The sequence below is a fragment of the Malaclemys terrapin genome, chromosome 3 (assembly GCF_027887155.1).
Source record: "Malaclemys terrapin pileata isolate rMalTer1 chromosome 3, rMalTer1.hap1, whole genome shotgun sequence".
Classification (NCBI taxonomy): domain Eukaryota; kingdom Metazoa; phylum Chordata; order Testudines; family Emydidae; genus Malaclemys; species Malaclemys terrapin.
Window position 1 is genome coordinate 135,536,703 of NC_071507.1, and position 15,868 is coordinate 135,552,570.

Below are 15,868 nucleotides of genomic sequence, written 5' to 3' on the forward strand. Positions count from 1 at the left end.
GTGAGGTTTTTAAAGGTAGAGTGGATACTGTCTGTAAAGGTTCTAAAAAAGCAACAATGCTTTATGAAAATGTGACATAGCTCTTGGTGCATGAGACACTAATTTAAACAGTTTGGAAACTATTGTTCTTTTCTGTCAAAAAGTGAATGCAAACAGAAATAAAGCATTTTACATGATATCACTTAACTACTGTCAAGCAGGCAATCTGGTATAGTTTAATTATTTGGTGTGGACAGGGACAGATGTGACTGACTGACAGTCTTGCTAATAAAGAGAGCAAGGCTTTTGCAGAGTATTATGGGGTAGGGTGGCTTGTCTAGTATACCTCAAAACACTCCACCCAAATATTTCACTAGGAGAAAGGCTGCTGAATTAAAATACATTGAAGGAAAATTAAAATAAGTCTAAAACCAGCCGTCTATTGTGTATGTCTGTTGTATGTTGTAGCCATAAAGACCCTTTAAGATACTGAATATTGCATGCATGTACAGAAAGTATATTTAATGTTTTTATACTTCCTTTAACAACACATCTGAACACTTTAAAAGCAGAAATACTTCCTTTTAAACAAACCATTCATTTATAAGCTACTGCAGACACATCGTGGGAGGCACTGTGCACCTGCAGATCAGTTGTACGTGGGGCCATTTGCAGAGGAGACCGCAAACAAGGTAGAGATCCTTTCCTGTTCCCTGGAGAAGATCTCAAGAGAGTCTCTGCGGCTAGCTGCAGAGCAAGAGGGATTTTGGGCGGGACTGGAACTACCCAACTGATTTGTGCATTTGTGGATCAGCTGAGCCAAAACCCCATGCAAGGGGAGCAATGGGCCACATTTGTATCTCCTCCCCATTTATGGTAGCAGGAGTTTTACCCAGCTCGTCAGGCATCCTGCCTGCAAGGGACTGTAGATTCTGTTCAGCCCTGCAATATTTTAAAATGGAGTACTAAGTCCTTTTATGCCAGCTTTGCTCCATCCTTGTGATTTGGCCCTTTGCAGGTTTCCCTTGGGGGATCCTCATTTGTATAGTAATAGAGCAGTGCCGCTCCAAAAAACATAATAGCAGAAATGGTCCCCATGTTTTGTAGAACATTGTTAAAGCAATATTATGCTTAGGTGTTTTATAACATTTGTGACTTATTTCCATAATCAAGAAGAAAACCCAGAGAATAAGACTGTAGCTAGGATTGCTAATGGAATTCAGCAAGACTTATATGTGTACGCTTTGTCCAGCTCATTTTATGAATATGTGAGCTGGTGTCTTTCTAAGACATTTATGACATTATTCACCAGCATCCCCACAGCAATGATTGTAATCACATCATTGCAGTATTCAATGGTATTTTGATCAAATATTAAATTTCTGTTAAAGTTTTCAAAACTACTACAGTGGCTCATTAAATGTCATTTCCCTCCCCCCACCCTCATAAAAAAAAAACAGCAGGAGTGCTGCTGTCAGTGTAACAAAAGCCTCATTTATACATCTTCTACTCTGATAGCTGCTTCAGTACTGTTACTGTGTATATAGATGAGGCAGGCTTTCCTCACTGAGACACACAGCACTGATAACTGGATAAAAATAAAATACCTTTTTAATATATTTCCTCTATTACTGAATTCAGGATACTGATCTCCTCTGATCCGTAACACTTTGGTATAGAACAACTGTCCAATATGCCATGCCAAACTGCAGATTCCTTTTTTTTTTGGAACCCTAAAATGATTATCTAAAAGAATAAGAAAAGGAAAAAAAGCATTGTTAAAAATTCACACTAACTTCCATTATTCCCATGGAAGTGTCCATCTATTTTGTAAAATTTTCACATTTTTGTATTGTTAGTGGAAAGCAAGAACAAGATATATTAAATTATGCCTCGCTTCCATTTTCACTGACAAAAAATGAAGTGAGGGGGCATTTCCTAAGATGAAATAGCTCATAAGATAGCAAATTTTACCCTTTTATGATGGAATAAGGCAGTGCACACATGCAAAGAATAAAGATCTGTACAGTATTTGGTGTAATTATACAGAACATGAGCTTCCAGTAACATACACCACTTACATTGTCATTTATGAAAACTTCCATAACTGTCCATTTAAATGGAATTGCCATATTTCCCTCAAGAAATGGATAATAGGCATTACTGCAGTCGTCTTTTTCCCTCTTCTGTAGCTTCTGAAAATTAGATATGTTGGGAGGTTTTTTTAGGAACTACATTTAGTCATAATTTATCTTAATTATTTTTAGCTGCTACTGTATTTAAAATGTGATCTAATCAGCCCTTCTGTTAGAAATGGTTACAAAAATATACTGAAGATAAAAACCCATTGTGGTGTCAGTATGTCATAGCAGAGTTAGATTGTTGTAGAATACACAGAAGTATGAATGGTTAGGAAGTGAGTTTTGTCTCAAAAAACTTCTTTGAGCTATGTATAAAACAAAACCTTTTGAAGGTGGTGGTCTGCCACTACACAAATGAAAAGCAACTGTTAACTAAAAGACCCTTATTCTGTATCTTGATCTATATAGTCTTGTTACAGGTACAGGAATTTGCCCACATCAAAGGGGTTACAGGATTGGGACCAAAATTCACTAAGTTTTCTAGACCAACTTGTTAAGCCCTATAGTGTAGTTCCTGGAAGAGCTTGCCTCTTACATTTGAACAGGACATCACTGTATAAGTATGTTATCCTAGTACCAACTGAATACCCCATATTTATCAGTTGTAAATCGATTTCCCTCATGTCTGTTTTGGTAAAAAGGTTAATATAAAATTATTAATATAAAATTAGCTCATGTGATGAATTCTGCGAGCAACATCAAAACCTGGCACAGCTAGTTCTGTAAATTAGACGTCCATACTGTAGGCTTATATTTCACAGTTGATGTTATTTATACATATATGTCTTAAAGGTGCATATTTATTTTATCAAAAAATGGTCAGAAATTGGCTGAAGGGCAAACATTCAATACATTAAAAAAATACAAGCAACTTAAATTCACTATGGAATTATAGAAGTGTGGACATGAAGAAAAATTGAGATGATGCAACTTCCATTTCGTAGAAGCAGTGTGATGTTGCTAAATAATGCCTTAGACAAGCAGCGCTCCTGCAGAAGGTATCTTGATTTCTTCATATATTAATTTTTTGAGTTCTTGCATTATAAGAAGATAATCTCTACTGAAAATACCATTGAATACTGACATTCTCTCCTTTTCTTTCAAAAATTATTTTGAAAAAAATCTAAGTAATTTCCCTAGAAACAAAATATCCCTTTACATAATCTACATTCTTAAACTGCCTGCCAAGTCCTCCTTCCCTGCAAACTCTTGACTGCAGAGGAAGTATTTTAACCTTGCCCTCTTAATTTATTCTACGTTCTAATTTTCAGTAAACAGATGCCGTCTTTTTTTGCATTTGTTCCACATTCTGCCTATGTTGTTTCTGCTTGTGTGCACATTCAATTATCTATTTCTTCCTGATTCTGCAACTGATGTACTAAATTTCTATATTAGTAGGGGGGGGGGGGGGGGGGGAGAACCCTAGGCAAATCTCAAGGCAAAACAGTACAAACTTTTGTAATTTTATCTCAGGTCCAGGTACTCTACCTGAAAGCTAATAAGTCATGAATATACAGCATACAATAGATATACTGGGATTTAAAAAAATACATATTCTACAACATTTTTGTCATACTGACAAGTGGGCCATAACATCTCAATATTTCTTTGGCCCGTGCTTGGATGTGAAATGCTCAAGGGAAAATGAAGATGCTGTAGAAAGTAAAGTTGATGTTATCTGTGTTCTTTCATCTGTGTCAAACCAGTGTCTTAGCACTATGCTCGGGAATCAGATAAGCCACACAAGATGGCTGAATTTCAGTGATGTGGTGCTTATATGTACAACTGATAAAACACCTCCATATCCTTTGGGATTAAATGCCCTCTATAAAAGGAAAATATTACTCTTTATGGGTGTGACCTAAAAAGTAGACCACAGGAGAGAGATACAAGTATTAGACGCTTCATTACAGCTCAAGATCTTGTGGCTCAAAGATCTATTACAAGATGCTAGCAGATTTAGTCAATAAAATAAGACCTCAGTACCCACATGGCCTCTATCCCAACAATTTATAGACCCACTACTGAATTATTCAGTCTTACCGCTATTTCCCCTTGTTAAGATGATGAAGAGGCTTGAGTGAGTTGTTATTGCTTGAGATCTTGTCCATTACTCCACATTCTTTTCTCCAGTTGGAAGCCCAAGTGAATGATGTTACCATCAGCTTTCTCACTGTTTTCTTCTCAATCCTAGAGTAGACTGGCCATCTGGAAAACATTCTTTTCCTTTTCTGGTCCAAAAGTAAAGTGACAACTTAAGGCTCTGTCAAAAAATAGCAGTTGGACAGATCTTCTATTCGACCGCAGTGTCAAAACTGGTGACTTGGCAGGAACAGATGCTGGGTTTGATTCACTCCAAGATTTGCATTGGCAGAAGATTTGGTAAATTTCACACCACTGAAGTCTCTGGGGAGACTGGGCCTATGGAAGGCACCCACCAACACCAAGGATCCTGCAGCCCATCTAGCCTCAGAAATGGGCGGCACTAGTTGGGGACATGTGCTGATTTAATTGCATCCACTGCACAGCCTCTGCCAGCAGGACTCCTACAGAACCCCAGCTGCTAGTCAAAGCTGCCTTCTCCAAACCATCACCTGCTCATCCCCAATCCTCCCGAGAGCACAGTATACCCCGCTGGCACCAGGGAGAGCCTCTTTGCATAATCTCTCACCTGATAAAAGATAAATGGTACTCCCTAACTTTAGGCACTGAAAAGTAGAATTCCTCTCTCTTGGAGTCAGGTACAAGTCTGCATGTTCTATAACTGAAGCTGCAAATAGCACAGCATGCAAAAGGTAAGTGATCAACATGAAAGATGTCTCTGATTGCTGGAGTCTGATGATTAGAAGCCAGAGCAGAATCCTGACACTAATTGCCGCATAGGCTATGTCCTCAGGCTCTGGAACCATACAACTAATTTAATGCAGTTGCACAGCTGTTTAAAACTGCTATTCACCAGGATAGACAATTGATGAGGACCAGAACAGTAAAAGTGTTGAAAGATCAGAGCAAATGTGATAACTTTTTCTTGCCATATACTCTCCTGTCTGTTGGTCCTTGACCTGTACGGCACGTGCAGCTTTGCATAAGGAAACTAATGCCACTCCAAGTTCTTGAAACTTTCTACACAGCCTGCTGCCATGGATGAATGGCCAGTTAAATAAATGGTAATCCTCTGTCCTTCTGAAAGAAACCTTTTAACTATAACTTCACAGCTATGGCTAGTCGGCCATACAGGGGACTGGTGAGTGGACTTGGGTTTACAGAAATTAAAATACCAAAACAAGAAAACTTGAGTTGTAAATGCAGAAAATATCCTGGGAACTTTTGTCTGTCTCAGTGCTTTACAAACTTCAATAAGTTCTCCCAACACCAATGAAATGGGTAGTATTATATACACCTTTTCCAGATGGGGGAAAATCAGCCTAGAGGTTGATTAGTGATCAATGGCTCCATGTCTAGTTGGCAGCCAGTTTCAAGCAGAGTGCCCCAAGGGTCGGTCCTGGGGCTGGTTTTGTTCAATATCTTCATTAATGAGCTGGAGGATGGCGTGGACTGCACTCTCAGGAAGTTTGCAGATGACACTAAACTGGGAGGAGTGGTAGATACGCTGGAGGGTAGGGATAGGATACAGAGGGACCTAGACAAATTAGAGGATTGGGCCAAAAGAAACCTGATGAGGTTCAACAAGGACAAGTGCAGAGTCCTGCACTTAGGACGGAAGAATCCTATGCACTGCTACAGAGTACGGACTGAATGGCTAGGTAGCAGTTCTGCAGAAAAGGTCCTTGGGGTTACAGTGGACGAGAAGCTGGATATGAGTCAACAGTGTGCCCTTGTTGCCAAGAAGGCTAACGGCATTTTGGGCTGTATAAGTAGGAGCATTGCCAGCAGATCGAGGGACGTGATCATTCCCCTCTATTCGACATTGGTGAGGCCTCATCTGGAGTACTGTGTCCAGTTTTGGGCCCCACACTACAAGGATGTGGAAAAATTGGAAAGAGTCCAGTGGAGGGCAACAAAAATGAGACTGGAGCACATGACTTATGAGGAGAGGCTGAGGGAACTGGGATTGTTTAGTCTGCAGAAGAATGAGGGGGGATTTGATAGCTGCTTTCAACTACCTGAAAGGGGGTTCCAAAGAGGATGGATCTAGACTGTTCTCAGTGATACCTGATGACAGAACAAGGAGTAATGGTCTCAAGTTGCAGTTGGGGAGGTTTAGGTTGGATATTAGGAAAAACTTCTTCACTAGGAGGGTGGTGAAGCATTGGAATGGGTTACCTAGGAGGTGGTGGAATCCCCTACCTTAGAGGTTTTTAAGGTCAGGCTTGACAAAGCCCTGGCTGGGATGATTTAGTTGGGAATTGGTCTTGCTTTGAGCAGGGGGTTGGACTAGATGACCTCCTGAGGTCTCTTCCAACCCTGATATTCTATGATTCTATGACTCACTCATATGCAGAACTGATATAAGAAGCTGGGGGCCCTGACTCTCAGACCATTGCTCTGATCACTTAGGCCACACTCCCTAGACAATAAAACACTTCAGGCTACTGGAAAATACAAACAACTTGGTCCTGGGAATCCCAAATACAAAGCAAGGCATAGACCTTATAGAGTACTTTCTAATGTCAGGGTAAGTTTTCAAGAATTCCTGTTCTGTATTGAGAAATTAAGAAGTGCCTCTGGATGCAGGAGACCAGAGAAAAGCAAAATCAAAAATTCAGTGACCTTCCAGACCCATGAGCCATGCAGTTTTACATACAATTAGTGTCTGTGTGTGTGTGTGTGGGGGGGGGGGGGGAAATACCTTGATCTAAACTTCTTCACAGCTGAGTCTTCATGGAAAGAAAGTATTGTCAGTGCTCAGATAATCATTCCTGGTGACAAATATACAATTAGATCTCTTCTACCCAGTCTACATTTAAGTTGTCTAGGACAATTGACAAAACGATTTTTGATATAAAATCTATGCTGACACATTGAAAAGGTGAAGTTTCCTAAGGACAACTCCAAGAAGAAGAATCAGATGGGATAAGTGGAACTTCCTTTTATCACTAACAGTAGCCCTGAAAAGTTACCATCTGTATGATCAAATTTATTTAACTCAGTAACAGCTCTCAATGGACTAAGAGCAAAATGCTCCTCTCCAAAAATACATTGGGTATTCCTAGATGCTATTCTGAACTTAGAATTCCTGCTGCTATTCATGGTAATTTCATGTTCTGAGATCTGTTCAAACGTTATGGTGGTGCAGGACCTATAAGTACATAGATCAGAGAAATGCACTGTGCCCTTAGGTCATCAACCAAGAGGTTTAATAGTATTTTTCTTGGTTAATATTTACAAACACCCATGTCACATATATGCAAATAAATGGCAAAAACATCCAAAAAAAGCGCCGGGGTCACAATAGCCAGAGAAAACCAGAATATAATGATTTGGTTTTATTATTATAAATTGTACATATGCCTGGAGTATTGCATGGAGACACTCTATAAATTGAAAGAATAAATAAAATATTGACTTTATTATACACAGATTTAGCCTCTGGAGGCCAGTGATTTGTGGTACCATATGTTGGACAAAATGAGACTGTTCATTGAGAATTGTAAATAGTACATATGGTAACCCTTTACAAACTGGCTGTTAAAAATATTAAGTGAATGGTGCATTTTAATTATACAGTAAAGAGGTTATTTCCAACCATTAAAAGATTGCAGGTGTCAGGAAGAATTGACCATCTGATAGAAGATAACATTTAAAAGTAGACCTTGGTAAATAAAGGTAATTTTGTATATCAGTTTCTTTGACAAGCAGGTTCAGTACAGCGTTGTACAGTAATAGCCACTGAAACCTCAGTCCTTCTGTATTTCAGGTGAGATGCAAAAAATCAGTTCCTTGGTAGATGCCCATAATATATTTGGGGGAGGGGGGGTTGGTTTTTTGCTTTATTATGCTTCACACTATCTAAATTTCAAATAAGTTTTGTTAAATGAAAAACTTTAGTGGTGATGAAGTTGGGAACTGAAGGTCAATGCATTTATCCTTTTTTGCCACAGGTACCTAGCATAATAGAATATTGTCCTTGTTAAGCTTATAAACATTGTATTATATTGTCTTTGAACAGTGCCACCGGCACTCCATTTAATGTGAAGACCCCAAGGAACAATAGGCAGGCAGAATGCTGAGTGCACTCAGAATGCCTTTCAAAGATGTATAAAGAACTTAAATAGAGGCAGGTAATAAGTTGTCACCCAGAGAAAATGGCAAACGGGTTAGTATGAAGTGTATGTTCCTAATTTGGGCCGGAGAGAAACTGCAGACTGGTGTGGAGCCTTTAGTGGAAAAAAATGTTCATTTGTTTGTCTGTTGTTATTTGACTTTAAGACAAATGTGTAGAAGATAAAGAAGCAGTTCATGCTTAATTGATCCAAAAGTGAAATTGCTGTATGCAGCATTCCTCCCCCCCCCCCCTTTTGCTTTTATGGATGGTGCATTCTTTTTCTCACATAGTGCCAATCCTGTGGTGAGGCACTTGTAAAGTCTGGAGGTTGGGGCATGTGAAATAGGGAGCTGGAAGGAAGCATGCTGCTATTCCATTAGAAGCAAAAGGAAGTGTAGGCCCGTAGAATACTTCTTCTTTCCCTTCCTTGCTAACATCCAGCACCTGCAGGACCAAAATGCTGAAAATAATATTTCAAGGATCACAAAAGAAATAGGAAACAAATTTGCTGGCACATATTATATACACTTATTAATCCCAAGGAAAGGCAATTTCAGCCCAATGGATTTTATTTAGGGATCAACTGATGTATTAATGTCCATATCACCCAAATCTTATCCTAACCGTCACTTGATAACAAATAGTAAAATTTGATCCCACTTACTAGCTGTACACTTGCATGGTTGCAAATGTAGAACTCTGCACAGAGATGCTAAACCATTACTGCAAAATATGAATCATTTGTCAAACTGGTATTTAGAGGAGCAAGGGAACTCAGGGCTGGCTGAATGACAGAGTAAATGAAGACATACAGAGAAAAGTGTTTTTCTTCAGAAAGAGGGAACAGCATGCTGAATTTGAAAATAGAAGGGCTCATAGTGCTGGTTAAAGCTAGGCAGTGTGCCAGCAACTGAGAGCATATGTAGTCAACACTTACAGCTCTGCCAAAGCACTTTCTCATTTGTTATATTTTTTTTCCTCCTAGGCTCAGGTCTCTCTTGGGCAGACTGCCAGTTCTGAGACGGTTCTGTGATGTGGGGAAATGTCCACTCAAAAGCAGGACCCGAAATGCATTTTCACTTGCCCTCAAGTAGTATTTGAACAGAGATGAAATAATACTCAAAAGGTCCCACAGATTATAAACAAGTGTGTTTGTTAGTACGTTTCCCAACTTGATATAGTGCTGTGTTACATTTTATGTGCTGTACAGTGTTCCTATCCAAGCCATTGTGAATTAATTTTCCATTTAAAATTAATTTTTAATTTTACCCCACTCAACTTATCACAGATGGTTCTACAACTGGGGCACTGCATCACTCAGAAAAATGAAAATAATTCACCTAAAGCCCAGAGTTAAGTATATATAGAGCCCTGTGCGGATACAAATTTATATCCACGTATGTGGATATCCGCAGATATAAATCAGTATCCGTGCAACTGCAGCGGTGAAAGGAGCAGAACATGGGGCCACCACTGCCAGGAGCTAGCGCCAGCAGCTCCTCCAGCGTGGCTATACCGCCCGCAGCCCCGCTCCCAGCTCTACCTCCATCCCTTCCACGCAACTGTCTGCATCTCCTGTCGGGGGCATGCATGCCACTTGAACACAAGAGTGCAACCAGGGACAACTGCTGATGAGCCTGGTGCCCACCCCAGTGGGCGGGCTGGGGGCCGTACAGCCGTGCCGGAGGAGCTGGCTCCTGGGAATGGCGGCCCCACGTTCTGCTCCTTTCGGCGCTGTGGTTCCCAGGACAGCACTGCGGTTCCGCGAGGCAATAGAAAATTACATTAGGGTCATAGAAGCAACAAGAAAGAAAACAGTGGGGGAACTGCTCCACATTTTAGATGTCTATACACCAGTACAAGGAATATGGGGAAGACCTGGAAATATTAGTACAAAGAAATTACATCTTAAGTGGCATCACTGAAACTTGGTGGGATAAATCGTGTGACTAGAACACTGGTATAAAGGGGTATAGCTTGTTCACAAAGGACAGGCAGGGGAAAAAGGGAGGAGGTGTTGCATTATACATCAAGAATATATACACTTGTTCTAAGGTCCAGAAGGAGGTGACTGGCAGAACAGTTGAATGTTTGGGTGAAGATAAAAGTGTGTGGGGGGAAACCAGCGGGGCAACATCATGTAGGAGTCTACTATCAGGAAGAGGCAGAGGTGGATAAGGAATTTCTAGTAAAAATAACAAAAATCCAAAACAAGACCTGGTAGTAATGTGGGATTTTAACTATCCAGCCATCTATTGGAAAAATAGTATGGCAAAACAATATGTCCAATAAGTTCTTCAAATGTATTAGGGACAGTATTGTTTCCGAAGATGAAGGAAATAACAAGGTGAAAACCATTTTAGATTTGATTCTGGATAACGGAGGAATTGAGGCAAATCTGAAGGTGGAAGGCAATTTGGATGAAAGTAATCATACAATTACAGATTTAATGATTCTAAGGAAAGGAAGGAGTGAGAGCAGTAGAATAAAGATATTGGACATTGGACTTCACCAAACTTAAAACTGATAGGGAAATATATGGGAAGAAAATATAAGGGAACAAGTTGTTTAGGAGAACTGGCAGTTTCTCAGAGACAATATTAAAGGTGCAACAGCAAACTATTCTGAGGAGAAAGAAAGATAGGAAGAATAGTAAGATGCTGATACAAGCTCTTTAATGATCTGCAGATTAAAAAGGAATCCTACAAAAAGTGGAAACAGGGACAAATTGTTAAGGATCGGTCCAAAACAATAGCACACGCATGTAGGGACAAAATCAGAAAGGCTAAGAAACAAAATAAGTTACACCTAGCACGGGACATCAAAGGTAATAAGAAGAGTTTCTATGGATGAAGGAAAATGTAGTTCCACTACTTAGCATAGGAGAACTATTAACAGATGACCTCAAGAAGGTGGAGGTGTTTAATATCTGTTTAGTTTCAGTCTTTCTTAAAAGATAATCGTGACTGGATACTCAACACAATTAAAATTAACAAGGTGAAAGGAATACAAGCCAAAATAGGGAAAGAACAGGTTGAAGAATATTTTGATAAAAGTTAGATGTATTCACTTCAATAGAGCCTGACAAAAATCACCCTTAGGTACATAAGGAACTAGCCGAACGAATGTCAGAATGGTTAGCGATGATCTTTAAGAACACATGGAGGATGAGTGAGGTCCCAGAGGAACGGAGAAGGGCAAACATAGCACCTAACTTTAAAAAAAAGGAACAAAGAGGACTCAGGGAATTACAGACCACTCAGCCTAACTTCACTACCTGGAAAGATACTGGAGTAAATTATTAAACAATCAATGTGTAAGCATCTAGAGGATAATAAGGTGATAAGTAATGGCCAACATGGATTTGTGAAAAACAAATTATGCCAGTCCAATCTACTTTCCTTCTTTGACAGAGTTATTGGCCTATGGGCCAGGATGTTGTAGACATTATGTATTTTGATTTTGACACAGTCCAACCTGACATTCTTGTAAGTAGAGAATTGTGGTCTAGATGAACTTACTATAAGGTGGGTGCAAAACTGGTAGAAAGAATGTAATAAAAGAGTAATTAACAATGGTTCACTGTCAAACTGTGAGGATATATTTAGTGGAGTCCCACAGGGGCTTGTCCTGGGTGTGGTACTATTTAATATTTTCATTAATGACTTGAATAATGGAATGGAGAGTACACTTATAAAATTTGTGGATAACACCAGGCTGGGAGGGTTGGCAGACAGTATTAGAATTCAAAATGATCTTTATAAATTGGATAATTGGTCCAAAATCAACAAGATGAAATTCAATAAAAGCGAGTTCAAACTACTACACTTAGGAAGGAAAAATCAAATGCATAAATACAAATGGGGAATAACTGGCTAAGCATTAATATTTCTAAAAAAGGATCTGGGAGTTTATCGGATGAGCCAACAATGTGATGGAGTTGTGAAAAAAAGTGAATATTCTGGGGTGTATTAACAGGAGAGTAGTATGACATGGGGCATGTTGTGTAAGACATGGAAAGTAACTGTCCTGGTCTGCTCAGCACTGGTGAGGCCTCAGCTGGGGTACTGTGCCAGTTCTGGGTGCCACATTTTAGAAAAGATGTGGGCAATTTGGAGAGTCAAGAGGAGAGCAACAAATGACACAAGGGTTAGAATAACTGGGCATGTTTAGTCTTGAAAAAAGAAGATTGAGAGGGTCCTGATAATAAGTTTCAAATGCTTCAAAGTTTTAAATTAAGGGCTGTTACAAAGAGGATGGTGATCAGTGTCTCCATGTCCACTGAAGGTAGGACAAGAAGTAATGGGTTTAATCTGGAGCAAGGGAGATTTCGGTTAGATATTTGGAAAGCTTTCTAGCTATAAGGATAGTTAAGTACTGGCATAGGCTTCCAAAAGAGATGGGTTCCCCATCACTGGAGGTTTTTAAAAACAGTTTAGACAAACATCTTTCTGGGATGGTCTAGGTATTCTTGGTCCTGCCTAGATGACCTCCTGAGGTTCCTTCCAGCATTATATTTCTGTAATTCTATAATTCCACTTTCATTATTATTATTATTTATAGCTTTGGGGATCTATGAAGAGCCAGGGATCAAGAGGGCAGCTGCTGTTATGATGGAATCTAGAGCAGCAGAAGACTGGAGAATGTAGTACCAATGGCAAAGCTATCAGCAGTATTTTTAAACATGCAAAGTAATGAGCACATGCACAACTAAGGCAGGTTGCGGTGTTCCAGCCCAAATTTTGACCTAGATCAATTACTGGTTATTTCTGGCCTCTTTATGGAAAATGAGAGGGCTGAAAAATTAATAGGACATTCCCCCTCCATTTAGACACTTTAAGTGTCATGGCACCTGGTAATATGCAAGTGGTTTGTTTGTTTGTTTGTTTTTTTTTAACCCAAATCTTGTCAAGAGAGGAATTTTCCAGTCCATAGTCCCAGAAAATTTAATGCAGAAGTATTAAATCTAATTACTAACCTGGAAACCTGTTAATATCCACAACATTTCCCAGGTATGTTTTAGAGATTCAGTGACTGCATAAGAATCATCTCTAATCTCGCTCTCTCGCCACTTCAAATAAATTTTGCTTTTTGATAACAGCTATGCAAAAAGTACCCTTGCAGAAACCCTTGAAGAGACTTCAAAAGGAACCTAAATCTCTCACCTGGATACATGCCAAAGGCTCATTTGTCCAAATAGAATAGCCGCCAACTAAATATATTCTTCCATTGTGGACAGCAACGCCAGATTCATTCTGACCTAAAGCAAAGAGGAAATCGAAAGCACTCGCATCTTTTAATTAACTCTGTTAGTATCAAAAGTTGGAGATTTCATTCATGAGATGCACATGGATTTGCTGTAACATGACAGTTTCAGAACTACCAATTCTGGCAGTTAAAGTGGAGAGAAGGGCTTATCATGTGCTATCCCCAGGAATGCAATTTGAGTGCTATCCTGAAGGACAGAGATGATGCCAAAAACCACACACTGCAAGCCAGGTTAGTAACACTTGAATAGGGAACAGACTGCAAAGTTTAAAGTGTATTAAAGAAAAGTATATTTTAAAAACATTATTTTCAGTAGCGTAAGAAATACTAGATACTAATACATCTCTGAAGTAGGAAATAAGCCTCGTGTGCATGTATCTACAACTATACGTGTTTGTGTGCGTGTATTCCATATGTTTAATATAAACATACTACTCTAACAGGGTACACTGTTAGACCAATGAAACCAAACTGGCACGTGTGCAGACCTCTTGAATTCTACGGGGTTAGATGGGTATAGCTAAAAGCAGAAGTTATTCTACAAATCTCAATCCTATTTTAAATAGCAAAAGCCTGTTTAAGAAATCCGCACATGTTAATGACATTCTAGAAAAATGTAAACACTGTTTAAAACTCAGTGTCCCATCACCAAGCACAGCTGTAAGTGGAATCTTTAGTGGCAGTCTCAACAGAGAGGCTGAGTACTGAAGGCACAGAGAGGAAAAAGTACCCTCATCCTTGGAACCATTCCTTCAAGGTCAGGTTTGAAGCACAGGCCCTGCTACTGATCCCGTTGACTTCAGAGGTGCTCAGACACATCCAAAGTGAGGAAGCCCACATTGCCACTGCTCCTGTTGTGCTGCCTATTCTGTGCAAGAACAAAGTGTTTCTTTGCCAGAGGCTGTCAACCCTGCACCTTTAAAAGCACTGAGGGGGGAAGAGAAGGATGGAAAGGAAACTTAATTTAAAACAAAGTTTAGTCCCGCCCCTGTTTTACCAGTTCCAGGTATCTATCAACAGGAAATAGATTAACTCAATTAAGTCTGGCATTTTGATTCCCTGACGCAGCCACCAAACAGCCAGACATGTGTATTATCTATGTCTTTGCTTCCAGAAGTAGCAGCCTCAAAGTAATACTTAAAGAATGCTGTTGACATCAAGCTGGCCCTTAAAGCAACCTAACTGAAGATGAGATTTGGTGACCACTGTGTATTACTCCCTTCCCCCAACTTAACCAGCTGAGCAAACTCCCTGTTCTCGCTGCTGCTCAGCCTTTAGCTCCAGAATCCTTTGTCGGGCTGCATCAAGAAAGTTGTTGTGGTACCTATACAAAGGATTCTGAACAACAACCGAGCAAGATTCTAGGACTCTTACAGCTGATTGAGCAGCCACAAGAACCAGCATTTGGGCGACCAGAAACTCTGCATCTGAAGGAACAGTTGTTCAAGTCAGGCCAATGATGGAATGATCTCAGCATTCCTGCAGTGTGGTTCTGGAGATGCCTCTTTTAATGTGGCTCCCAAGGCAGCTGCCACTGGTTTACTCCTGGGACACATTACTTTCCTGGCATAATGTTGGCTGTCTCTCCTCGCTGCTTATAGTCAATAGTATATCTGAGAGGCACATCAGACAGTCATGATGCTTGGTAATGTGTGTAGCACAGGTAAATGAGGTGCGCTGCTTTGGTAGCTGTTACTGCAATGATCCCTCAAGCTACTTACGAGGAAGTTTTCAAATCCAACGTCCGTCAATGCTAATCTACTCATCGCTGATTGGATTTAGTTCTAATAAATAAACTCCTTTCTGGCATCCTGTTAAGACACTATTGTGTAGTAATAAGTATGGGACTTTTATGCATCTCCATAAATACTCTGAACACCACCACCAGCAGCAGACCCTATAAAACTGCATTTTCAAGGAGTGCAAGGAATAGTTGAATTGCCTTTGTGTACTCAAAAAAGTGAGATATTTCCATTGGTGCAATTAAGCACCTAGTGAAAAGGGAAATAAGATTTAATCATTTTATTATTTTGACTGTTTAACTAAACTCCTTTTAGTTGCATTGTTTTGAAAATGTAGCCTGCAATGCTCCAAAAGAACACTCTTCTTAAATGTTTTGTGCCTGATTCTCTTCTCTCTTAGAGCAGCAAGGGAAAGACTCCTGTTGACATCAATGGGCTCTGCATTGGTTCCTAAATCAGGCGTGATTCCATTGAAGTCAGTGGAGGTCCACCCTTGTAAAAGTGCTGTAAGG

General features: G+C 39.8%; 1 protein-coding gene across 6 annotated transcripts in view; it reads right to left on the reverse strand.

Moving 5' to 3' along the window:
* Positions 1-7,552: 7,552 nt before the first annotated feature.
* Positions 7,553-15,868, reverse strand: part of KLHL32 (kelch like family member 32) — a 176,855-nt gene continuing 168,539 nt past the window's right edge. For 4 of the 6 annotated variants that reach the window (XM_054021347.1, XM_054021346.1, XM_054021350.1 and 1 more), the window contains 2 exons: positions 13,512-13,606; positions 7,553-8,790 (listed from right to left, as the gene is read on the reverse strand). In XM_054021347.1, coding sequence (XP_053877322.1) covers positions 8,629-8,790; positions 13,512-13,606 — 257 coding nt within the window. In that variant the 3' untranslated portion in view covers positions 7,553-8,628. The other 2 variants (XM_054021349.1, XM_054021348.1) reach the window with 2 other exon arrangements.